General features: G+C 36.9%; 1 protein-coding gene across 2 annotated transcripts in view; it reads left to right on the top strand.

Moving 5' to 3' along the window:
• CEMIP2 (cell migration inducing hyaluronidase 2) overlaps window positions 1-25,735 on the top strand; it is a 78,116-nt gene that overhangs the window by 20,846 nt on the left and 31,535 nt on the right. Inside the window, exons 5-12 of one of the 2 annotated variants that reach the window (XM_065878779.1) lie at window positions 3,179-3,348; window positions 7,358-7,546; window positions 9,472-9,641; window positions 10,706-10,915; window positions 11,227-11,432; window positions 11,573-11,642; window positions 14,989-15,117; window positions 17,314-17,402. In XM_065878779.1, coding sequence (XP_065734851.1) covers window positions 3,179-3,348; window positions 7,358-7,546; window positions 9,472-9,641; window positions 10,706-10,915; window positions 11,227-11,432; window positions 11,573-11,642; window positions 14,989-15,117; window positions 17,314-17,402 — 1,233 coding nt within the window. The remainder of the gene's footprint in view (window positions 1-3,178; window positions 3,349-7,357; window positions 7,547-9,471; window positions 9,642-10,705; window positions 10,916-11,226; window positions 11,433-11,572; window positions 11,643-14,988; window positions 15,118-17,313; window positions 17,403-25,735) is intronic. The other variant, XM_065878780.1, reaches the window with a different exon arrangement.

The following is a 25,735-nucleotide window of genomic DNA, read 5'->3' as shown; positions in this document are numbered from 1 at the left end:
AGTTGTCTGAAAAGATTGAGGAGGGGTGGAACATGCACAATTTTCTTTCTCTTTCTTTCTTTTTCTTTTTTTTGAATCCTTTCATTTGAGTCTGCTTGTTTGATGGGCACAGGCCTCTGGGGCCCTGGCACATGTGAGGAAGCACAAGTTGGAGGGCTACGAGGTTCATCCAGATAGTAGGATTCATCCCTACAGTTTATTCTTGTGTTCTTGTGCCATAGTCTAGTTAATCATGATTTCCTAATGCAGTTCTGGGTTCTGGGGAAGCAGCTGGCTCAACATTTAATTAAAAAAAAACAACAAGTTTTAATTCTGCTTACTGTTCACAATAAAGTCAGGGAATATCTGCAGTGAAAAGTAAGAGGACTTCAAAACTCCCATGTTGAAATGATCTAGTTATTATTTTTTTCCTTTGATGGTTGCTTGGTCTAGTTATTATTTTTTCTTTGGTCAGTGTTGGAATGGAATATTATCTATAGAAATTGTAGAGAAAGTTAAGAAGACAAAAATTAGTGAAGAAAAAGCATCTGTAATGTTCTTAAAATGCTTTTTACTCACCCAGGGAATACTTAGGGGATTCTAAGCGCCGGGTACCCATAGATGCTTAGATGAAAGGACACTGTCTCAGAGTCCTCTTTTAATCTGGTGGATAAACAGAGACCTAAGGAGAAGGGGATCATACAGTGAGAAACTTAGTGCAGCTACAGGGTATGATGGGAGTGCAAATAGAAGGAGCCTTGGAGGCTCCCCAAAGGTGAGAAGCCCGAGGGAAGTTTAGGAGTATACTGTGTAGGCTGTAGAGAAGGAGGGCTTAGAGGTGGTTTTTTTGGGGTGGTGGTGGTGGTGGTTTAATTAAATATTATACATATACAGAAAAGTGCTAAAAACAAGCATATAGAGTTTAATGACTTATCACCATGTGATATCGGGGTAGCGACCACCCAGTTCAAGAAAGAGAACGTTGCCAGTGTCCTGGAAGCCCCCATCCTATCCCATCCTGTTCACTGACCACTCCCTCTGTTCACCAGAGTAAACCACTCCCCTGGATTTGTGGAGAACCCTAAAGTTCAGGTTTGCCTGTCTTTGAACTTCATATAAATGGAAGCAGACGATATGTTATATTTTGTGTCTGGCTTCTTTGCTCAACCTCGTTATTGAGTGTCGTTTATGTTGGTGCATGCAGGGTGGCTTATTTTCATCGTTGTTTATTTACTATTGTATGACTATAGCACAGTGTATTTACTGCTGGACATCTGGGTGGTTGTCCAGTTCGGACCTCTCATAAAATGTGCTTCTCTGAGTGTTCTTTTATCCATCCCTTCATGCTCATGTGCACATATTTCTATAATTTATAGACCTATGAATGGAAGTGTGGTCTGTTCAAAGTCAGACACCTACTTTGTTTCACTATCCAGTAATACCGGAGATTACAACTTTATGTCATTATTGTTCTAGGTTTTGTGTGTTCATTAGCTATGAATATTTTGTTTGACTCTTTTGGGGTTCCTCTCCCTACTGTTTCTAAATTCCCTTTAGAATTTAGAAATATTGCTGCTGATTTGATGGAGGAATTAGAGTTGTGATCCTTTGCCAACATTCCATTGCATTGACATTATCTCCAGGGTACATAAACATGCCTCTTTGAAGATAATGTTCTGGCACGCTGGAATTTTCCTCAAGTGGAGGAGGGAAGTAGGAGTGTTTTGGAGATAATATCAATAGAATAGAACATTGTTTTATAGTTGCTGAGGCAGTTCTGGTAAATAAAGGAAGCCTCTGATATTCTTCCTCTTCCCTCTCACACAGGAGATAATAAATGGAGACATTCTTCGTTTGATTCTTTCTGCTGTATCAAGGAATATAAATAGAGCTATAAAGCACAGTCGGCCAAAGAGTAGCTAATCCACGCAGGGGTGGGTGTAGAATTTGTAAGGTTGTAGGCATGCTCTGATTAACTTTCATCTGTGAGTATCCAGCCATCTGTCTAGCATAGATTACATTTGGCTTTTTTTTTTTCTACAGTAGGAAGTTGACATTTTTCTTTTCATGTTTTAAACCAGGAGTCTTAAGGCAAATTTTCTGACTTTTTATCTTTCTTTTTTTTTTTTTTTTTTTTTTTGATTTATTTTGCCACAAGCTTGAGCAAAGTCCCTGGGGTGTTTATCACAGTATCACAGAAATAAAATGGTGTTTTTCAAACATACTGCTTTCAACAAATAGATATAAAGCATGTAAAATTTTAAATCTATTGGAGAGTGATTCTACAGTTTTAATTTAAGAATATTAAGAAACCAATAATCCAGTGGTGCTCAGCCTTGTTTGCATACATGAGATCTTAAAAAAATCCCACGCCCAGGGCCCACCCTACATGATTTACCTCAGGATCTCTGAAGGCTAGGACACGCCCCCCCTGCAATTTGTGCAGTTAAGGTTGATACCTACGGCTCTAACCTCTGACCTGTGACTCTGGTTCTCAGTGTGGTTCCCAGACCAGCAGCATCAACATCACTTGGGAATTTGTCATAAATGCAGATTCTATGGCCCTGCCTCAAACAGTCAGAAGGTGGGGCCCAGCAATCTGATTTAACAAGATGATTCTGATGCCTACAAAGTTTGAGAACCACTGCTCTAACTCAGTGGTTCTCCAGTGTGGCTGCACAATCGTGGCATCTGGGGAACTTTAAAAACAGACTAATGCCAGGCCCCACCTGTAGAGATGTTGTTTGCATCAGTGTGGGCTGGGTCTAAGCATGGATATATTCCTAAAGCTCCATGTGATTCTATTATGCAGCTAGGTTTGAGAACATAGCAGAGAGGATAGTGGAAAAGAGAGCAGGTAATAATCATTTAAAAAGAAATGGGTTTCTGCCCAGAATGATATAGGAATGAAATGAGTATGCATTGAGGAAGGAAGTTAGTGATTAATTGAAGTCATAGTCATCAGTGTTTCACCTGTTACAGAGCTGGACAAACAAGGATTTAAAATTCAGGTGCATTTCCTTCTGTGATGTCAGTTATTTCAGTCAAGTTTGGACTTGCAACCACATATGAAAAAAGAGGTGGAGGGATTGACAAAAATGAAAAAATGAATTAACAGCACCTGTCATAACATCTGTGTTGGGGAATTTGGTCAGTACCATGACAAATAATCAAATGCACCTGCTTATTTTCCTTCTAGGCAAGCTTGGGCTTTGGTTGGTGTCATTGATGGTGGAAGTACTTCTTGCAATGAATCTGTGAGAAACTATGAGAATCATAGTAGTGGAGGAAAGGCTCTTGCCCAAAGAGAATTTTATACTGTGGATGGTCAGAAGTTCTCTGTGACAGCTTATAGTGAATGGATTGAAGGTAGGCGAGTACAGTTTATACTCTTGTAAGACATTGGTAAGTATTGTGACAGATTTTTTTTTTTAAGTGTATTCAAATGACATTCTGTTTAGCTTTCTCAACTGGTTAAAGATGAAACCTATAGATTCCCCACTGTACATACTCTTTTAGACTCAAGGGTTTTTTCTGGACTAGAAAATGATCTAGTTTAGGCACGCCCCCAATTGGACTTTTGTTCTTCATTCTTGAGTTATATGGTGTAGTTAATGGATTTGCTTCCTGGATTTGGTACCAATTGAACCAATCTGGATGTGATCGGGTGAGCTGTCTTTGGTTATGTTCTGAGACAGTGAAATGATCTTGTACTTTAGATTTTCTTGTTACACAGACGTGTCGGCAAATATTACCTTTGAACACATGCTGTATAAACAAATTACTCATTTTCTTAGCAATTTTTCCTTGATAATCCAGCTAGTACATTTATCTTATGGACAAATTGGAAAACACAGAAAAGTACAGTTAAAATTAATGTTTAACCCTATCATTCAGAGTTAATTAGCCCTCTTCAATCTATGTTGCCTCCCCTAGTGTTCATTTTATTTTAACCTGCTTTCCTCTCCTTAAATAATGTATTGTAAAGTTACCTTAGGTCTTTACTTTTTCTTCAGCATATTTTAAAAATTATAATCCACCTTTCAGAAGAACTATCATGTCTAGCACTGATGCTCTGATTTTTTCTCTTAAGGATGTTCGCTGCAGAATTTCTGTACTTACCGACTTTGCTGCTAGATTCTTTTGGCTCCAGGTAGATAGGCAGCCTTCTGTCTGTGCTTGCCCACCAGCTTTCTTTTCCAACCCAATATTATACCAAAATTAATGTGAAATGAGTCATTAAAAAGTGCTTTATTACATCTGTAATTAGCCAGAAAGGTTTAGTTTAGACTGAGCTTGTAAGTCTGTTTTGAGCAGCATTGTAGCAAAGTATTCACTGAAATGGATTTTTGGAGACAGAATGCCTGGGTTCATATCCCAGCTCTTTTACTTACTATATGATGATGGGCATGTGACTTTAACTTCCTAACCCTCAGTTTCCTCATCTGAAAAATGGGGATAATAATGGGAACTACCACATAGAGCTGCTGTGAGTATCAAATGTGAAGAATATGAAGTTTTTTAGCACAGTGTATATAGTAAGCACTAAATAAAGGTTAGCTATTTTAACAATAATGCAAACATGACCTGGGTGTATTTTGTGTCCTTGTAATTAAAGAGAGAAAGTCTTTTGCTTTAAAACAGAGTTCCTGGTATGTAACAGGGACTTTCACATGTTCCATCTAAGCAGCCTTCTGAGTCTGACTGAGGTGAGGAGATGGTTTCTATAATGGATAAGGAAGCTGGAATCAAGCCTCAGCTTTCTGCCTCCAAGACTACTGCTCTTTTGACCACTTCATGGTTGCCTCTGGCAAAAAGCATAGGTAGATGAGGAGTATTTCTAAGCAGGAATTTGGACCTGCATGAAGAGTTTAGTGGAACTGCTTCCAGGAAGACTCCAGGCAGAGGATAACACTGACAAACCTTGAGTCAACATTTCCTTTGTGGGAAATTTTGCTTTCATTTCCACATTGCCAATGACTCCTCTCTTCTGGAACAGGGTACATTCTAGCTATCCACTATAGAATATTGTTTGTGTTCTATGTTCACAGTGGCTCCTATTTTCTGGAAGAGGTAGAAATTCTCTCCAGGAAGCAAGGAGGATAAAACTTATATCCTTTCATACTTCCAATTCAGTAGTGCTAATAGGAGATATCTCAGGTAGGATTTTCTTCTACAGCCAGAAAAAAGTGAGGAATAATCGAACAATACAGATTTTTTCCATGTAACCTAGCTTTTTTTTTTTTAAACCAGAAACAAATTCTGATGGTCTTTTAAGCCAAAACTTATTGATCTAGAAATCTTTTTTTTTTTGCTGTACGCGGCCTCTCACTGCTTGTGGCCTCTCCCGTTGCAGAGCACAGGCGCCGGACGCGCAGGCTCAATGGCCATGGCTCACAGGCCCAGCCGCTCCGTGGCATGTGGGATCTTCCCGGACCGGGGCACGAACCTGTGTCCCCTGCATCAGCAGGCAGACTCTCAAGCACTGTGCCACCAGGGAAGCCCTAGAAATCTTTTTTTAAAAGCATTATTGAAATTTTATATGAAAAAATTAATGTTTCTTAGTTGCTCTTTTTTTAGATAATTCTTTTTGGTAAAATCTGAAATTTTGGGTAGTGATTGTCATTGCTACCATGAGTTTTTTGTTTACCTTTGCTTTTAACTTGCCTGTTTTGATTCTTGGGAAGGCAGAATGATAATAGACTTTAGGAAATTGGACTCTGGAATTAAATTAGCATTCATCTGTGGGCGCTATCATTTTTCAGCTGTCAGTCAGACTCCTTGACCTTTGCTTTCTTTATCTTTAATGCATATAATAGTTCCTGTATCTCAAAGTTGTTTTGATGAAAAGTTATTATGTATGTGAAGTCCCACAACTGTTAGCTCTTGTTATTGTTAGTTATTATTATTATTTAGACAGAATTCCATTATAGGCTTTAGTATTTATATGCAAGAAACATATAAAAAAAGAAAACACTTTACATTTATTAGGTTCTTTTTTTTTTTTTTGGTGCTTTGTAGAAACAGGAAAACATGGTGGATCAGAGTCTAAAGGAGCAGAATTCAAGACTTGCTCAGGTTAGGTTTTATCAGGATATCCTCAAGACTGTAAGGATATTTGTGTTACTCTTTGTGCCTTGCCTAAATTTCCCTTTTTTTTATTCCCCTAACTTGAGTAAATGAGTTTTTTTTACTCCTATCATCGACTTTTAGAGTCAGTGTCTTAAAGTAGCCCCAGAGTAGTTTGCCAGTTAATTAGAAGGATGATAGTGAAGTACAGTTAGTAAACAGATATCTTTGAAATGCGGTGTTTTCCCACATTTCCATATTTTCTGTAGCTTCCATCTATTCCATATTCATTTACATTAAATCAGTTTTTTTTTTTTTTTTTTTTTTTTTTATGCGTTACGCGGGCCTCTCCCGTTGCGGAGGACAGGCTCCGGACGCGCAGGCTCAGCGGCCATGGCTCACGGGCCCAGCCGCTCCGCGGCATGTGGGATCTTCCCAGACCGGGGCACGAACCCGTGTCCCCTGCATCAGCAGGCGGACTCTCAACCACTGCGCCACCAGGGAAGCCCTAAATCAGTTTTTAAACCATAACAGATTATATCATGGACAGTTTAGAAGTAGGAAACACTTCTACACTTGGTTGCATGTTAAAGAGTATAAGTTATGGAGATGCTGGATCAACTTTTCAGTTTTCATCTGCCTAGTTGGGAACCAATTCTGAATTTCAAAAGGAGGTATTAGGAGAGATCAGTAATTAGTAGTCCCTGGATTGCAAACCTGACGTTATCCCAGGAAAGGAGCCGAGTTGGACTGGGGCACTATCATGTGGCCTTTAGGTCACATTGCAGATAATAGTGGGAATACTCATCCCTTCAGTAGACACTTATGAGTCTGCACTATGAGACAGAGCAGTGAATACACAGATGCATGTACTTTGCTGCCTTTACTGATGTAGCTTCCAAGGAGGTGAGCTGTCTTCCCATTGGAATGATATGAATCATACCAGAGAAAATATCAGAATGAGAATACCGGACATAAAGGTTACTTCCAGCAAGGATGTTTGGGAAGTACTTAAAGGTTCGCCTGAACTTTATCTTGGTTAAGATAGTATCTTGGTTGATGAATTAAGAGTGGAAGGACACTGTAGATAAAGACTAAAGGATGAGCAAAGGCACAGAAATGAGAGATTGCCTAAGGCAAGCTTCTATTCTTAATATTAAGATTACATGTGTGCTAATGTCCTGTTTCATCCTGTGCATGGATCAAATTGAAGCATTGCTGACTTGTGTTTAACTTTTGATTTGTGAATCAGTGAGGGGGTTGATTTTAGAAAAAAAAAAATCACTTTCTTTCTTTCTTTTTGGTTTAGGTGTTTCTCTTTCAGGTTTCCGGGTAGAGGTCGTGGATGGAGTGAAACTTCATCTGCTGGATGACGTTAGTAGCTGGAAACCCGGAGATCAGATTGTGGTCGCAAGCACGGACTATTCCATGTACCAAGCAGAGGAGTTCACTCTTCTCCCCTGTCCCAAGTGCAACCGCTTCCAGGTCAAAGTCAAAGGTATCAGACTGCTCAGAAGGCTTCTTGGGAAACCCTCTTTTTGAGATATGACTCCTGGAATTCTTTGTTTTATCTTCAGTCGTCATCATCATCATCATCTTCATCAATATTGAAGTTCTTAGTAGTGGGGTGTTTTGAACACTAGAGGCCCAGAGGATGTTAGATAAAAGTAGTCATTGAGCAATAATGTTGCTGTTAATGATATGTTATAGGCAAATCAGTGTTTTTATGCCAGTTTCTATGTTAAAAAAAACCAAAAAAACGATGCAGACTGGATGGATTATTTTTTCCCAAGATCCTTTCCAACTTCTTTCTTATTAATTTTCCACTATTAAATAATAGTAAACCAGATTCATTTTTTAATAGAAGTCTTTCTTTTTTTAATTAAAAAAAATGAAACTCATGGTTTTTGAGTGTCTACTTTCTTGGCAAAAAGTAGATCTCACTAATATATTTAAAATGGAACCAAAAAGGTATTTTCAGGGCTTCCCTGGTGGCGCAGTGGTTGAGAGTCTGCCTGCCGATGCAGGGGACACGGGTTCATGCCTCGGTCCGGGAAGATCCCACATGCCGCGGAGCAACTAGGCTCGTGAGCTGTGACTAGGCCCGTGAGCTGTGACTAGGCCCGTGAGCCATGGCCGCTGAGCCTGCGCATCCCGCAACGGGAGAGGCCACAACAGTGAGAGGCCCGCGTACCGCAAAAAAAAAAAAAAAAAAAAAGTATTTTCATAAAACTACATTTCCTATCGTAATCTTGAATAATACATTTTTTGAGAAAGAGCAATGTACAATAAGATTCTTACTGTAAGCTGTGTTTATAAAGGATGACTGACGTTTACCAGGTACTTATTTTGAGCCTGGTAATAGGCAAAGCTTCTTCCTTTATTGCCTCATTTATGGGATTCATTGTGCATTTCACTCATTATATGTCCTTGCTTCTGTAATAAAAATTATACATTTATGATACAAAACAAAATAAAAACAAAACAGAATAATTTATAGTAACTATTTAATAAGTACTCAATGGGTAATTTAGAGCTTTGAAGGTTAAAGGAAAATTTTTTGCTTTAGAAAAAAATGGGATTGGCCCACTTAGCAATTTTTTCTTGTTTCATTCAGTGTTGTACTTTTCTTTCTTGACAATACAGGGCATAAGCAGAAAACAAAAAGCTAAAAAACCATGATACGATCTGGCATTAATTTCATTTGGAAATTCCCACTCTTGTTAACAAGTCTACGTGATAATGAGTCTCCATAATCTCAGCTCCTTGATTTATTTGTATTTTTCCTTCCTGAGTTTATATAGTAAAGATCAGATAAAAGCTCACTATTAAAGTGTTTCTAAGCTTCCAATAATGGTGGGAATTTAAAAGTGCATAATAATATTACAATAAGAAGTGGGAAAGGAAAGATGGTTATTTCTGTACTGTTAATGTCCAAATGTAGATTACTTTAGCTTTGAAGTAGAAGCAAAAACAACTTGACACTCTGTTATCAACATGTACAAAATCATTCGTTTTCCTAGATCCAACATGCATCTGGGTCTTCATGTGTCCTCAAGGGAGTAGAACAAGAGCACATGGACAGGAAGCAGAGAGAGAGAGACAGCATGGATTCTTAGTTAGATTCTGGATTATTGGTGCTGTTCAAGAGAGGACTGAACTACTTCAGGGAGGAGTAAGCTCTCTGTGTGTGGATTTGATAGTTGGTAGTGAGGGTTAAGGCATTGAGTGGGGGATTAGACTATATAATCCTTAAAATCTTTACTTCCTGGGATTCTGTGGTTCTGAGGTATTGAAGAATGGAAGAAAACAATAAATTTTAATAATGTCTTGGAGTTACAGAATAAAGAGGACTATGTTTTTGACATAAGTTTTATGTTTTCATTGTTCTAATGTTATTTTTGCTTTGCTCTCATCAACCAGAAACTCCTCAGTTCCTGCACATGGGTGAGATTATAGATGGTGTAGACATGAGAGCTGAGGTTGGAATTCTTACCCAGAATATTGTAATCCGAGGAGAAATGGAAGACTCATGCTACGCTGAAAACCAGTGCCAATTCTTTGATTATGATACCTTTGGGGGACATGTCATGGTAGGCAAAAGGATTTAATGGACTCTTTGAAACCCTGGCTGCTAAGTGCATGTTGAAAAAACTTCAAGTTTTGGAATGAGATCTTTATGGCTATTGAAATCATTTTATTTCTTTATCCAATAACAATGAGATTTTAGATGATTAAAAGATAAGGTTATATCTTTATTTAGTTGATCTGGACCTATAGTTAAACCATTTAAGAACTGTCCTGTGAAGGATTAAATCAGTTTACATTGGGAAGAACCAATTATACAGACAAAGAAACAATCTCAGTATCATGCATGCAATCTCTGAAAGAATCAGTTTTTTTTTAAAAAAACATATTATGAAACGGTAAGCAGTACACATTCAAAATATGTTTCTGTAAAGATATTTTTTGTATGCAGATTTTTACTCTGTAAAAGTACTAAACACTTACTGTGTGCTAAGCATTGCTCTATGTACTAATGTATTGGACTCCTGGGCTGCATTTTGGCTACATGTGTCTTAAAATCAGTTTTTGTGCATTAAGTAGGCTATTATTGTTGGCTACGTTTCTATTGCATGGATTTCTAAAATGTTGGTCAGTGTCATTTCTTTGTTTTTAGTAGTGTGATAAAAAATCCAGTGTTTGTAAATATTGAGATCGCTCCAGTGGTGGATCAACAGAGGCGTTTTTAAAAAGAACTCAAGTAAACAACAGTATGTGCTAACTAAAACATTGAGGGAGGATTTAGAAATAATTATTTATCAAACTCTGGTGGAGATTATAGAAATGAAAGAATAAGACAAGACTGGAAATGGCCAAAATATTTGAACAAACCCAAACATATATACAGAAACCATTTCTGTAGTTTTCCTTGTTACATTTCCTTTATTCCTAATGAGAGGCTATTTTTATTGCTCTTCAAAGCATTCACTTATGTAAAGAAGCATTTGCTAAATTATGATCCAGGAAAACAGTCTAGTCTAGTCTCCTTCAGATATTTTCTATTAAAACAATATTTTTTGCTACTTTGCTATTCTGAGCTACTTTGCTGAAGCTACTTTGCTTACGTATTAGTTTGATTTTGGTTATCTTACAGATAAAGAAAAATTTTACTTCAGTCCATCTTTCTCATGTGGAATTGAAACACATGGGTCAGCAGCACCTGGGGCGGTATCCTGTTCATTTTCACCTGTGTGGGGACGTGGATTATAAAGGAGGGTACAGACATGCAACGTTTGTGGACGGCCTATCTATTCATCACAGCTTCTCAAGGTGCATCACTGTGCATGGGACAAATGGCTTGCTGGTAAGTAGCCTCACATTATGTTGATGCATATTATGGAAACAGTTAACTCTCCTTCATTCTCATGACTTCTCAATTTTATATAAGTAAGCTGTTATACCACATGTCTTACTCTATCCTGCTTTACTGAGAGTTCTGCTGTTTTTCTCTGTTCTTTTAAGAGATCAATGAACCCTGACATTTGACTTTGCCCCATCAGCTAAGATGAAAACTTGTTTTTGCTTTTGTACTGAGCATGCCTCATGAATAGCACTTGTCGCTTAAACCGCAGTCAATCTTGTTACCAGTGACATCATACACTTGTATTTCTGCAGATAAAAGACACCATCGGATTTGACACACTAGGTCATTGTTTCTTTTTGGAAGATGGTATTGAACAGAGAAACACTTTGTTCCACAATCTGGGACTCCTCACCAAACCAGGCACCCTACTTCCCACTGATAGGAATAACTCCATGTGTACCACCATGCGGGAAAAAGTGTTTGGAAATTACATCCCTGTGCCTGCCACTGACTGTATGTGAGTAATTGGCGGAGTGAAAAACTCACTTGTGATGGTCAAGGGCTGTTGGCTTTTGGGGAAGATGTTTTGGGGGAGGTTTTTAATAGGTGGGATTTTTCCTGATGAATGTTTAAATCACCTTAAAAAATGCCTTTCAGGGCTGTTTCAACTTTCTGGATTGCTCATCCCAACAATAATCTGATTAATAATGCAGCTGCAGGCTCACAGGTAAATAATAAAGTGCTTCAGTTTTTTTGTATTTAAGTTTGTAAGTATTCTGGTTTATATATATGCAATGTAGTTTGTGGTAATCTAACTCAAGCACCTTGCTTTCTGGTACAGCTTATTTCATTGAGAGCAGGCTGTAGTTGAGATGGTTCTTCTATTTTTTCTAAATCATTTGTGCCAGTTAGTGTTTATGAGTGTAGTAAGACAGGTGCTAAATGCCAGAAAAGAGGTGGGCTCATATCTAGGGTTATCATGCCATCTCCAGAGTGTATTTTTACTGTATTATGTACGATCTTTCTGGCTTCCCTATTTCAGTCATATATTAATGAGCAAAGAAAGCCTTATGAGAGTGGATTATTCTGTAGAATATTATGACAATGGTCATTCTGGTCAAAGGGGCACAACCTTTTGTTAAATACAGGGATTGTATACACTTAGGGATTTCATCTCTTTGGTAAAGCAAGGACTCAATTGTGTGCCTTAAATTGTTTCACATACACATACACAGGGATAACTTAAGAGAATAAATGAACTGTTTTTGGATGACAGAAATGTCTCCTGGATAAGCTTGGAGAAATTTACATTTGTAATTGTGTGTTTTTAGAGCTGCTAATTTATAACATAAAAATGAATCTTTAAGACATGATACTATTATGAGTATATCTGTGCTGAAAACTATAGCACAGAAATATGAGCTTTGTAGCAAAACCTGAATATTCATATATATACATCATGGCTATTAACATTTAAAAAGGAAAGAAATACCTAGCATTGTTTTCCAGGATGAAATAAAAAATAGTTGAAGGGAGTATTTCTTCAAGATAACCAGAAAACAGGTATCACTGGGTGATGGTAGAATTCACATCTGTGATTTTTCTTAAAAACATAAAACATAAAATTCTTATTTGACAGAGCAGAGACCTGGACATTCAATCATTTCAGGCTTCTATTAATTCATTTTTCATCAAATATTTGTTGAGCCCATACAGGATTTGTGTTGAGAGTTTCTGATTGGAAGATGAGATTTTGGGTAAAGGTGACCAAGGGTTTGACGTTCAGTCTTACCCCAGGATCGTCTTCTGATCTGTTACATTACAAATCAACAGTCAGAGCAGAGCTTCCTTTAAGCTGTTTTCAGAAGTCATGGGTAGAAGATCAAAGCAAATTGCAAATAGTCCATGAAAAATGTAAGGTGAGGTTGCCAGACATCCTTATTAGGCCTCATGTGAGAAAAGAAGAAAGCAGGTCTCTATCTTTTCCATCTCCTGTGTGTTCTTCGTCCTTTGCATTCTGTGAGTTCTTTTTTTCTCTCTAGAAAAATTGTTCCAGTAAAGCTCATGTTTTGGCAAGGGTTTTCCTCCCAAAGTAAATCAAACCCTTTCTTCTTGGTACCTTTCCACTGCCTTTTACAAAGCTCCCTTTACCTGTTTTGACACCACAGAGTTTTAACAGGAAACAGCTGCTACCTCCTTATCCCCATTTTTCTGTCCCCCAACCTGAAACTCCATTGCATCTTGGGAGGGTTTACTCTGCCCTCAGTTTATAGGGCTATGGTATGGAGCCTTCTTCACAGCCCTCCAAGTCTGTTTTGTGCCCAAAAGAATAGAGGTGGCAAACACAATTTTCAGAGTAGTTTGTTTTACTAAGACCCATCTGTAAAGTTTTATCGTGGAAAAATGCCACACATTGCATTCGTTTTGGTGATATGTTTTCCACAATTCATATCTCTATGCTCCTAAAGGACTTTGTTACAACTAATATAGTACTTATTACATATATTATATTTTAGTTCTCTCTGTATTTCCCATTAGAGTATGAATTCTTTGAGACCTGGCACTAAATAAATGTTTGCTAAATTTGAATTGATACCATACTTTAAGACTATATATTTGAGTTTTAACAATCTGTTTAATCAGAGTTCCTTAATGTGAAGTTGTCCTTCACATTGGGCTGATTTTTAATTAAATTGTAAATTAAAATATTATCACAGAGATTAAGAACATTTCATTTCGATTTTTATATCTCATTTTGAGTGTCAGAAATTTTCAAACTGTTCTGCTGCTTTGGTTAAGGTAAGTAACACTGAAGTTGAACAGACAGGACCCAGCCTGAGACAGCATCCTGATTCATGTGTGTGGTGGTTTTTTCTGTTTGGCAAAAATTTGCCTCGGGACAAGAAGGGCACTGGAGTTGTTTGAAAGAAGTCAGTGATGGATAGTTGTTTAATAGGTATGACTCATCTATTGATCAGGTTTGGAGGTAAACAGAAAAAAACCCATATTGCTAAAAGGCTGTGCTGTCCTGGTCACATGGAAGGGAAGGGAGGATTTGGTTCTAGTTCTGTATGACTCTTTTTTTATTTTCCCCAGCTGTTATTTAATACTTTGATTTAAAAAAATTTTTATTGGAGTATAGTTGGTTTACAATGTTGTATTAATTTCAGGTGAATCAGTTATACATGTACATATAACCACTCTTTTTTTTTTAGATCCTTTTCCCATATAGGCCATTACAGAGAACTGAGTAGAGTTCCCTGTGCTATACAGCAGGTTCTTATTAGTTATCTATTTTATATATAGTAGTGTGTATATATCAGTCCCAATCTCCCAGTTTATCCCACCCCCCCCCCCACCCACCCCCCCCCCCCCCCCCCCCCCCCCCCCCCCGTTATCCCCTGGTAACCAAAAGTTTCTTTGTTATTGGATTGGCCAAATGAACTTTTTGGCCAACCAAATACATCCGTGACTCTACTTCAGTTTTGTAAATAACTTCATTTGTACCCTTTTTTTAGGTTCCACGTATAAGTGATATCATATGATATTTGTCTTTCTGTGTCTGACTTACTTCACTCAGTATAACGATCTCTAGGTCCAGCCATGTTGCTACAAATGGCATTATTTTGTTCTTTTTCATTGCTGAGTAATATTCCACTGTGTGTGTGTGTGTGTGTGTGTGTGTGTGTGTGTACGTACATACCACATCTTCTTTATCCATTCCTCTATTGATGGACATTTAGGTTGCTTCCATGTCCTGGCTGCATGAGTTTTTAAAGTAGATAATGATGGGAAAGTTACTTCAAAAATAAATTTTGGTATCAGCCAATTCTATCTTTCGTCCCATCTTACAAGCAAAGTTAAATATGCCTTTTTTTTTTAAGCCTGATATACTGCTTTGAGTGTACTAGATGAGTGCACAACTCTTAGAGTCAATTCTGAACCTGAACCAATGAATAATTAGTGTTAAAAAGATGAAACTTGTTTGTGAAATGCTTAGGTTATGTGAGAGTGTTTCATAGAGTGGCTTTATAAAAGGAGGCTTTTTAATAATCTTGCCCTTTTAATTATAGGATGCTGGAATATGGTATTTATTCCACAAGGAACCTACGGGGGAATCCAGTGGATTGCAGCTCTTAGCAAAACCAGAACTCACTCCATTGGGAATATTTTATAACAACAGGGTCCATTCAAGTTTTAAGGTAGGTTCCTAAATTTTAACAATCAGTACATAATGATTTGCAGGGTAAAGGATGGACTACTGTGATTACAACTGAGAAATGTTAATATTAGGTAGAACTTGTCATCAGAGAAAGTAATTTGTGATTAAATAAGCAGACTCCTAACCTTGCCACATTCAGGATGTATAGACAGCTTTCTGTTTATACACACATAGGAATATATGCTACGGCACACGTGTACATGCAATCTGAATAATTATAATAATGGACTTGACCTATGAATCCTCATCCTCTTCCTTCTCTCCCCTTGCCTTCTTTCCAATCTTTAATATCATTACATGTTTCTAAGGATGTACACATTAGTGTATTATATGCTTCTGGAGCTTAAAAAGCATATTTTCTCTCTTCTCTCAGTGCTAATAGCGTGTCCTATTGGATACTTAATACTAGTTATGTAAATAGTGAAATATTGTTTAAGAATATTTGACCCAATTTAAAATGATATATAGGTCAAGGAGACGAAAGGCCATTTAAGAACTCTCACTTTCATGATATTTGGCACTTGTCCCCACCTCCCTGGTGATAAATGCATCTGGTTCATTTTATGCTCCCAAGGCATCTTGATATTTTCATCATGTGATACAATGCCCAGATTCTTTACTCTGATGTGCCCGTCAAAGTTGAATTAATACTTTCCATTTATGATACTCAGAGGATCCTTTAAAAACCTAAGTGTGATGTACTTTGAAGAGCTTAGAATCACTTGATGAAGACTTGAGAGAGGAAAAAACTTAGAAAGAATTGTGGTTTTTATGGACTGAATAGTTGATTAAGGCTAGTAATTGTTGAAAGCAGCACTTCAAAGCAGAAATCCTCAAAATTTTCTAATTATAAGTGGTATTACAAAAAACACCTTATTCTAATTAATTTTTTAAATGTCATATACCATGAGGACATGTAGTAATCTACTGTATCAATTTAAATGGTATTAGATCTAAATAATGAGTGGATTATTAGGTTTTAACTTGTTAAATTTGGGACTGACTATCCAGAGTGATATGAGACATCCAGCCTGCTGGGTGTCTCAGGGACACATAAATAAAATGTGTTCAACACGAAAATCCTTATTTTTGTCCCCAGACCCATTTCTGTGTCTTCGTTTCAGTGAATGAAACTATTAGCCACTTAATTGCCCAGACTAGAAATATATGAACCTTTATTGTTTGTTTCCTTTCCCTTATCCTTAGACATTTTATTAATTACTAAATGGTATCAATTCTACCTAGTAAAGAATTCTCACTCTATTTTACCTGTTACTGTCACGAGTCTAGATCACCTTTATTTCTATTCTGGATTACTGTAGTCAGCTCCTATTTTTTCTCTTATCTCTCTTTTTGCCCCTTTCTAATTCATTATCCATCTTGTAGCCACAGTATTCTTTCTTAAAATGCACTTGATTCCATTGCCTTTATTAAACGTCCCATTGTCTTGACTCTTTAGCGTATCAACTCTGCACCATTTGGCATTTGCTTCTCTTTAGTCTTCTTCCTTACCTTTCCTCCCTCCATATATTTCCTGTTAGTCCAGCTAAGATTTTTTTCCCTCAGATGTGCCATGCTTTCTCTCATCCCCAGACGTTTTGTACAAATGATTCCCTTGAGTACTTTCCGCTGGGTTCTTCAACTGTTTCCCACCCACTCCCTGCCCTTCATCCCTGACCTGTTCTGTGTGGTTAGTTCCTTCAAGTTTCAGCTTTAGGATGTCACTTCTTTTTGGAGACATTCCCTGAATTCTCTCTCTCTTACCTTCACAAAAGGTCTTATCTTGGTGCTTTCCTTATGTGCTGCCAAAGCATCATCTACTTCCTTTGTTATATGCTTATCATATTGGATGGTAATTGTTTATTTCATTGCATGTCTTCCTGATAGTTTATGTGTCAGTAACAGCAAAGACCATAGTTCTCTGGTTGACGTATAATGCTTGGTGCCTACCCTAAGGTGGGCACTAAATAAATGTTTGCTGAATGACCGAATGAGTAAAAGTATTAAAAAAATACAGTAAAGTAGCTCTTTTTGTAATACCTTTGCTTTGCTGTTTATTCCCTTCTCCCTCCTTTTTTGGTAGATGTGATAAGCTAAAACTTATTTCATGAATCATTATATATATAGTTATAACTTGGGATTCATATTCATTTCAGTCCATTATTATATTTTCCAGGCTGGCTTATTTATTGACAAAGGTGTCAAAACAACCAATGCTAGTGCTGCTGACCCAAGGGAGTACCTCTGTTTGGATAACAGTGCAAGGTAGAACTGGTCCTTTTAAATCACACTCAAGCCATATCTTGCCAAAGTAAAACTTTCTGAGTTAAGCTGTTGCGCTCTTTCTCCAGTAACATGTTTAAACTGAAGTTTTCAGGGTTTGTAGGAGGGTTTTGGAAAAACATTTATTTTGCTGTTCTAGGTCCTGTGGCTGGGCTTTTCATCTTATTGAGATGCCAAAGAAATTGATGCTTTTTCTCTTTTTGACAGTTGTAAATTGATGTTAGAGAGAGTTGTAGAAAGAGAAAGAAAAAGAAGAGAGATATGTTGAAAAAGGGTTCAAAATTTGGCCAAAAGTAGAACATGATTCATTGAAAAACAAGTTAAGCTAAGATGTTTTAATATAACCCCTGGAAACCAAGGCATATATAATTTATTGTTAGTGGTCAAAGTGGAATGTTGCGTTAAATCTATTTCAAAGGGAAAAGTCTCAAACTTGATGATTAAGCTAGTTCTGGTTCAGTTCTTCGTAGTCTCAGATTCATATCATAGCTGGACTATGTGTTACTCTCCTTTATAACCACAAAATGTGGTTAGGATATGGATCAGCATTTCAACAAAGTTTTTTTTTTACATGCTGTATATGAGCCAAAATAAATAAAATATCTCCAATGGAAACAAAATTTTCTGGAAAAGATGGCAACTTAAGGTCATATTCAGTAGAAGCTGTGTACATGTTATTTTTCTATACTTCAAGTTGATTGACCAACTAAAGGATCTGAAAGGGTTCTAGATTTAATAGGGTCTGTTGACAGTTATTTAAGAAAAGGATGACAGGCGCTATTGTTCACAAGGGAATAAAGTAGGAGTCACACTGGAGGTTGGTAAAGCAGAATCCTTGTGACACAGTAATAAAGGTCAGGAGAAAACTGGGCAAATAAGTTAGTAAAATTAGTCATTGTTAAAGGTCAAGGTGAGCCTGAAATGTATTAAAGCAATGATCAGAAAACATTTGACAAGTGGAGAAATTGTAGGCATTGTTTAAATAAAACACAAGGAAGGTACTGGACACCTAATAGCTGGGCAAGGTATGACATGGAAAAAGAGGAGATAAACTTGAGATGAAAAAGGAGCATACAGATGACAACAAATTATGAACCAAAAAGAGAATATTAACTGACAAAACAAACTTTGCTAGAAGATTGCTGCTGCTTTTTAAAAGAGTTTATTGTAACTGGTAGAACTAATAATGTGTACTTTGCTAAGTTAGTATTAACAGAAAAATCTTTATACACAGCACAATTGACTCTCTTATCTGCCTTAAAAAATTACATGTGTGTGTATAAATGGATGGATGAGAAAATATATTTCAGAGTCTATTGATATTTTCATTATACTTGACAATAAAACAACTTGTTCATAGTGGCCTAAGAAGTTCTTTACCGTGTGTGAGTGTATGATATTATGATAATGGTATTCTTTCCTCTGCTCTCTATTACTTTTATTACTAGTTTATAAATACATACATATTGGTAAGGAATTAGACTCCATTTGGAAGTTGTTATTGAAAAGAACTGATTATAGGAGAGGAGTAACAAGACATTTGACAGCTAGTATATACATTTAATTTTGTATAAACTAATGTATAAGATATGCCCTCATGCATTCATGCAGTTCAGACATGAGTAAAAATGATAAAACTCAAACACAAATGAGTAATAATCCAGCCCATGAATTAAACATCAGACTCATGGGATCCAGAAGATATTTAGTCTATTCATCAAAGGGGAAGTTGACCTAATTGTTAATCAGATGAGCCTTTCCTTGTGTCTTCAAGATATGAAATTACAGGAATCCAAAGACGGGATATTTTAAATCCAGAAAGCTCCCAGTTTAAGATTGGGAAATTTCATCTAAAAGGGTAAAAGAGCATGAGAACCAACTAGTGCATTTAAAGCAGAGGACAATTAAGGGAGAGTTGGGAAGTGTGCTGAAGGCTTATACATGAAGGTGATAGAAAATTAACTGCATTTTCTACATACCAAGTGGGAAAGAGGATGAAAAATAAAGGTTATCTGAGCAAGTGGTCAGTGATTTATATGGATAGAAATTTCAGAAAAAATGAGACGGCTACAGCAGAAAATCAGATGTTGCTTTACTGTACTTTTTTTTTTTCTTTTCTTTTTGGCTTTCTTTTAGAACATTGTGTAGTTTCCTTACCAGAACTCTTCCATCTGCTTGATATTATGTGATGACTGCAAAGCTGTTTGGCAGCAACTACAATGCCAGAAGAGTGGGTGGTGGCTCAGAGTCAGACTTTTTACCCCTTAGGTCAGAGCCATTTAGTGTAAGGGCTTATGTACACAATCTAAGGGTGGATGTAGCGCTTTCTAGATTGGTCTCCTTACCATCCGTTCACCATTATCCTTTCACCAAGTAGCAGCTAGTGACCAGTTAAAAAGTGAAATCCGGTTATATCACTGCCCTGACTCCATGTTTCTGATGACTTTCCATCACATTTATTTATCCACCTGCTTTATTGAGGTATGATTGACATGTAAAAAGCTGTGCATATATAATGTATAGAACTCGGTAAGTTTGGAGATAAGTACACACCCATGAACTCTCAAGGGCATAGACTTATCCATCACCTGCGAAAGTTTCCTTCTACCTCCTTTATGGTCATTATTTTTTTAATTAAAAAAAATTAAATTTTTTGTGGAAAGATCACTTACCTGAAGATCTACTCTCAGCAAATTTTAAGTATACAATACAGTATTTTTAGCTATAGGCACTATGCTGTAGAGTAGATCTCTAGACTTTATTTATCTTACATAACTAAACCTTTTGTGCCCCTTTGACTATCACTTTGCCATTTCCTCCTCCCTCCAGCCCCTGGCAACCACCATTCTACTTTTACCTTTGCATTTAGAATAAAGAACCACACCCTTGCCTGGCACATGCCTTCCTGTCTATCCTCTCCCTCTTGGTTCTTACTTACCAGCCAATCTGCTTATTGTCCCTTGGATATGCCAAGCTCACTCATGCCTAAGGACCTTTGCACTTGCTGTCTTCTGGGCATAGCTGCTTCTCAAATCATACATATTTGATGATCACCTACCATGTGCCAGCAACTTTCATAGTGATGTTTGTGCAAATGATGTTTCTTTAACGTATGATTGAAAATCTCAACCAGCTGAAATGGTTTTTGTAAAGCTGTGTAGTTTTTTCTCTCCCCACCTGCCCAGCTCTGTAAGATTATGATGGAAATGATCTTTTTAAAAATTAGGTGGCCTTATGGAATTATTTGAGTTGTTACAGTTGACAGAGTTTTTTTTGTTGTTTTTTTTGGTGTGGGAGGGGTGCCATGCTGCATAGCATGTGGGATCTTACTTCCCCGACCAGGGATCGAACCCGTGCCCCCTGCAGTGGAAGTGCGGAGTGCTAACCACTGAACTGCCAGGGAATTCCCGGTAAACAGGGTTTTCTGTTTAAGAAAAAAATTTTGAATTTTATTTTATTTTTTTATACAGCAGGTTCTTATTAGTTATCCATTTTATACACATCATTGTATACATGTCAATCCCAATCTCCCAATTCATCACACACACACACCCCTACCGCTTTCCCCCCTTGGTGTCCATACGTTTGTTCTCTACGTCTGTGTATCAGTTTCTACCCTGCAAACTGGTTCATCTGCACCATTTTTCTAGGTTCCACATGTATACGTTAATATACAATATTTGTTTTTCTCTTTCTGACTTACTTCACTCTGTATGACAGTCTCTAGATGCATCCACCTCTCTACAAATGACCCACTTTCGTTCCTTTTTATGGCTGAGTAATATTCCATTGTATATATGTACCACATCTTCTTTATCCATTTGTCTGTTGATGGGCTTTTAGGTGGCTTCCATGACCTGGCTATTGTAAATAGTGCTGTGATGAACATTGGGGTGCATGTGTCTTTTTGAATTATGGTTTTCTCTGGGTGTATGTCCAGTAGTGGGATTGCTGCGTCATATGGTAGTTCTATTTTTAGTTTTTTAAGGAACCTCCATTCTGTTCTCCATAGTGGCTGTATCAATTTACATTCCCACCAACAGTACAAGAGGGTTCCCTTTTCTCCACACCGTCTCCAGCATTTGTTGTTTGTAGATTTTCTGATGATGCCCATTCTAAATGGTGTGAGGTGATACCTCATTGTAGTTTTGATTTGCATTTCTCTAATAGTGATGTTGAACAGTTTTTCATGTGCTTCTTGGCCATCTGTGTGTCTTCTTTGGAGAAATGTCTATTTACGTCTTCTGCCCATTTCTTGCTTGGGTTGTTTGTTTTTTTAATATTGAGCTGTATGAGCTGTTTATATATTTTGGAGATTAATCCTTTGGTGATTCGTTTGCAAATATTTTCTCCCATTCTAAGGGTCGTCTTTTCATCTTGTTTGTAGATTCCTTTGCTTTGCAAAAGCTTTTAAGTTTGATTAGGTCCCATTTATTTTTGTTTTTATTTCCATTACGCTAGGAGGTGGATCAAAAAAGATATTGCTGTGATTTATGTCAAAGAGTGTTCTTCCTATGTTTTTCTCTACGAGTTTACAGTGTCTAGTCTTACATTTAGGTCTCTAATCCATTTTGAGTTTATTTTTGTGTATGGTGTTAGGGAGTATTCTAATTTCATTCTTTTACATGTAGCTATCCAATTTTCCCAGCACCACTTATTGAAGAGACTGTCTTTTCTCCATTGTATATCCTTGACTCCTTTGTCATAGATTAGTTGACCATAGGTGCATGGGTTTATCTCTGGGCTTTCTATTCTGTTCCATTGATCTGTATTTCTGTTTTTGTGCCAGTACCATATTGTCTTGATTACTGTAACTTTGTAGTATAGTATGAAATAAGGGAGTCTGATTCCTCCAGCTCCATTTTTTTCCCTCAAAACTGCTTTGGCTATTCAGGGTCTTTTGTGTCTCCATACAAATTTTAAGATTTTTTGTTCTAGTTCTATAAAAAATGCCATTGATAATTTGATGGGGATTGCATTGAATCTGTAGATTGCTTTGGGTAGTATAGTCATTTTCACAATATTGATTCTTCCAATCCAAGAACATGATGGTATATCTCTTCATCAGTTTGTATTGTCTTTAATTTTTTTCATCAGTGTCTTATAGTTTTCTGCATACACGTCTTTTGTCTCCCTAGGTAGGTTTACTCAGTATTTTATTCTTTTTGTTGCAATGGTAAATGGGAGTGTTTCCTTAATTTCTCTTTCAGATTTTTCATCATTAGTGTGTAGGAATGCAAGAGATTTCTGCATTAAATTTGTATCCTGCTACTTTACCAAATTCATTGATTAGCTCTACTAGTTTTCTGGTAGCATCTTTAGGATTCTCTATGTATAGTATCATGTCATCTGCAAACAGTGACAGTTTTACTTCTTCTTTTCCAATTTATATTCCTTTTATTTCTTTTTCTTCTCTGATTCCTGTGCTATGTTGAATAATAGTGGTGAGAGTGGACATCCTTGTCTTGTTCCTGATCTCAGAGGAGATGCTTTCAGTTTTTCACCATTGAGAATGATGTTTATCGTGGCTTTGTCGTATATGGCCTTTATTATGTTGAGGTAGATTCCCTCTGTGCCCACTTTCTGGAGAGTTTTTATCATAAATGGGTGTTGAATTTTGTCAAAAGCTTTTTCTGTATCTATTGAGATGATCATATGGTTTTTCTTCTTCAATTTGTTAATATGGCGTATCACATTGATTGATTTGCGTATATTGAAGAATCCTTGCATCCCTGGGATAAATCTCAGTTGATCATGGTGCATGATCCTTTTAATGTGTTATTGGATTCTGTTTGCTAGTATTTTGTTGAGGATTTTTGCATCTATATTCATCAGTGATATTGGTCTGTCCTTTTGTTTTCTTGTAGTATCTTTGTCTGTTTTTGGTATCCGGGTGATGGTGGCCTCATAGAATGAGTTTGGGAGTGTTCCTTCCTCTGCAATTTCTTGAAAGAGTTTGAGAAGAATCGGTGTTATCTATTCTCTAAATGTTTGATAGAATTCATCTGTGAAGCCATCTGGTCCTGGACTTGTTTGTTGGAAGTTTTTTTTTTTTTTTTTGGAAGATTTTTAATCACAGTTTCAACTTCATTACTTGTGATTGGTCTGTTCATGTTTTCTATTTCTTCCTGGTTCAGTCTTGGAAGGTTATGCTTTTCTAAGAATTTGTCCATTTCTTTGAGGTTGTCCATTTTATTGGCATAGAGTTGCTTATAGTAGTCTCTTAGGATGCTTTGTATTTCTGTGATGTCTGTTTTAACTTCTCCTTTTTCATTTCTAATTTTTTTGACTTGAGCCCTCTCCCTCTTTTTCTTGATGAGTCTGGCTAATGGTTTATCAATTTTGTTTATCTTCTCAAAGAACCATGTTCTAGTTTTATTGATCCTTGCTATTGTTTTCTTTCTTTCTACTTCGTTTATTTCTGCTCTGATCTTTATGATTTCTTTCCTTCTACAAACTTTGGGTTTTGTTTGTTCATCTCTCTCTAGTTCCTTTAGGTGTAAGGTTAGGTTGTTTATTTGAGATTTTTCTTGTTTCTTGAGGTAGGCTTGTATTGCTATAAACCTCCCTCTTAGAACTGCTGCATCCCATAAGTTTTGGATCATCGTGTTTTCATTGTAGTTTGTCTGTAGGTATTTTTTGATTTCTTCTTTGATTTCTTCAGTGATCTCTTGGTTATATAGTAACATACTGTTTTTCCTCCATGTGTTTGTGTTTTTTACATTTTTTTCCCCTGTAATTGATTTCTAATTTCATAGTGTTGTGGTCAGAAAAGGTGCTTGATATGATTTCAATTTTCTTAAATTTACTGAGGCTTGATTTGTGACCCAAGGTGTGATCTGTCCTGGAGAATGTTCTGTGTGCACTTGAGAAGAAAGTGTAATCTGCTGTTTTTGGATGGAATATCCTATAAATATCAATTAAATCTATCTGGTCTATTGTGTCACTTAAAGCTTCTGTCTCCTTATTAATTTTCTGTTTGGATGATCCGTCCATTGGTGTAAGTGAGGTGTTAATGTCCCCACTATTATTGTGTTACTGTCAATTTCCTCTTTTATAGCTGTTAGCAGTTGCCTTATGTATTGAGGTGCTCCTATGTTGGGTGCATATATATTTATAATTGTTATATCTTCTTCTTGGATTGATCCCTTGATCATTATTTAGTGTCCTTCCTTGTCCCTTGTAACATTCTTTATTTTAAAGTCTATTTTATCTGATATGAGTATTGCTACTCCAGCTTTCTTTTGATTTTCATTTGCATGGATTTCTTTTTCCATCTCCTCACTTTCAGTCATATATGTCCCTAGGTCTGAAGTGGGTCTCTTGTAGACAGCATATATATGGGTCTTGTTTTTGTATCCATTCAGCGAGCCTGTGTCTTTTGGTTGGAACGTTTAATCCATTCACGTTTAAGGTAATTATTGATATGTATGTTCCTATTAGCATTTTCTTAATTGTTTTGGGTTTGTTTTTGTAGGTTCTTTTCTTCTCTTGTGTTTCCTGCCTAGAGAAGTTCCTTTAGCATTTGTTGTAGAGCTGGTTTGGTGTTGCTGAATTCTCTTAGCTTTTGCTTGTCTGTAAAGCTTTTGATTTCTCCGTCAAATCTGAATGAGATCCTCGCCAAGTTAAGTAATCTTGGTTGTAGTTTCTTCCCTTTCATCACTTTAAATATATCATGCCACTCCCTTCTGGCTTGTAGAGTTTCTGCTGAGAAATCAGCTGTTAACCTTATGGGAGTTCCCTTGTATGTTATTTCTCCCTTGTTGCTTTCAATAATTTTTCTTTTTCTTTAATTTTTGTGAATTTGATTACTATGTGTCTCATTGTGTTTCTCCTTGGGTTTATCCTGCGTGGAGTTCTCTGCACTTCCTGGACTTGGGTGGCTATTTCCTTTCCCATGTTATGGAAGTTTTCAACTATAATCTCTTCAAATATTTTCTCACGTCCTTCCTCTCTGTCTTCCTGTGTTGGGACCCGTATTATGTGAATGTTGTTGCATTTAATGTTGTCCCAGAGGTCTCTTAGGCTGTCTTCATTTCTTTTCATTCTTTTTTCTTTATTCTGTTCCGTGGCAGTGAATTCCACCGTTCTGTCTTCCAGGTTCCTTATGCGTTCTTCTGCCTCAGTTATTCTGCTACTGATTCCTTCCAGTGTATTTTCCATTTCAGTTATTGTATTGTTCATCTCTGTTTGTTTGTTCTTTAATTCTTCTAGTTGTTCTTTAATTCTTCTAGGTCTTTGTTAAACATTTCTTGCATCTTCTATATCTTTGCCTCCATTCTTTTTCTGAGGTCCTGGATCATCTTCACTATCAT

The sequence above is a fragment of the Phocoena phocoena genome, chromosome 6, assembly GCF_963924675.1.
Source record: "Phocoena phocoena chromosome 6, mPhoPho1.1, whole genome shotgun sequence".
Classification (NCBI taxonomy): domain Eukaryota; kingdom Metazoa; phylum Chordata; class Mammalia; order Artiodactyla; family Phocoenidae; genus Phocoena; species Phocoena phocoena.
This window is presented reverse-complemented; position numbering and strand designations above follow the sequence as displayed.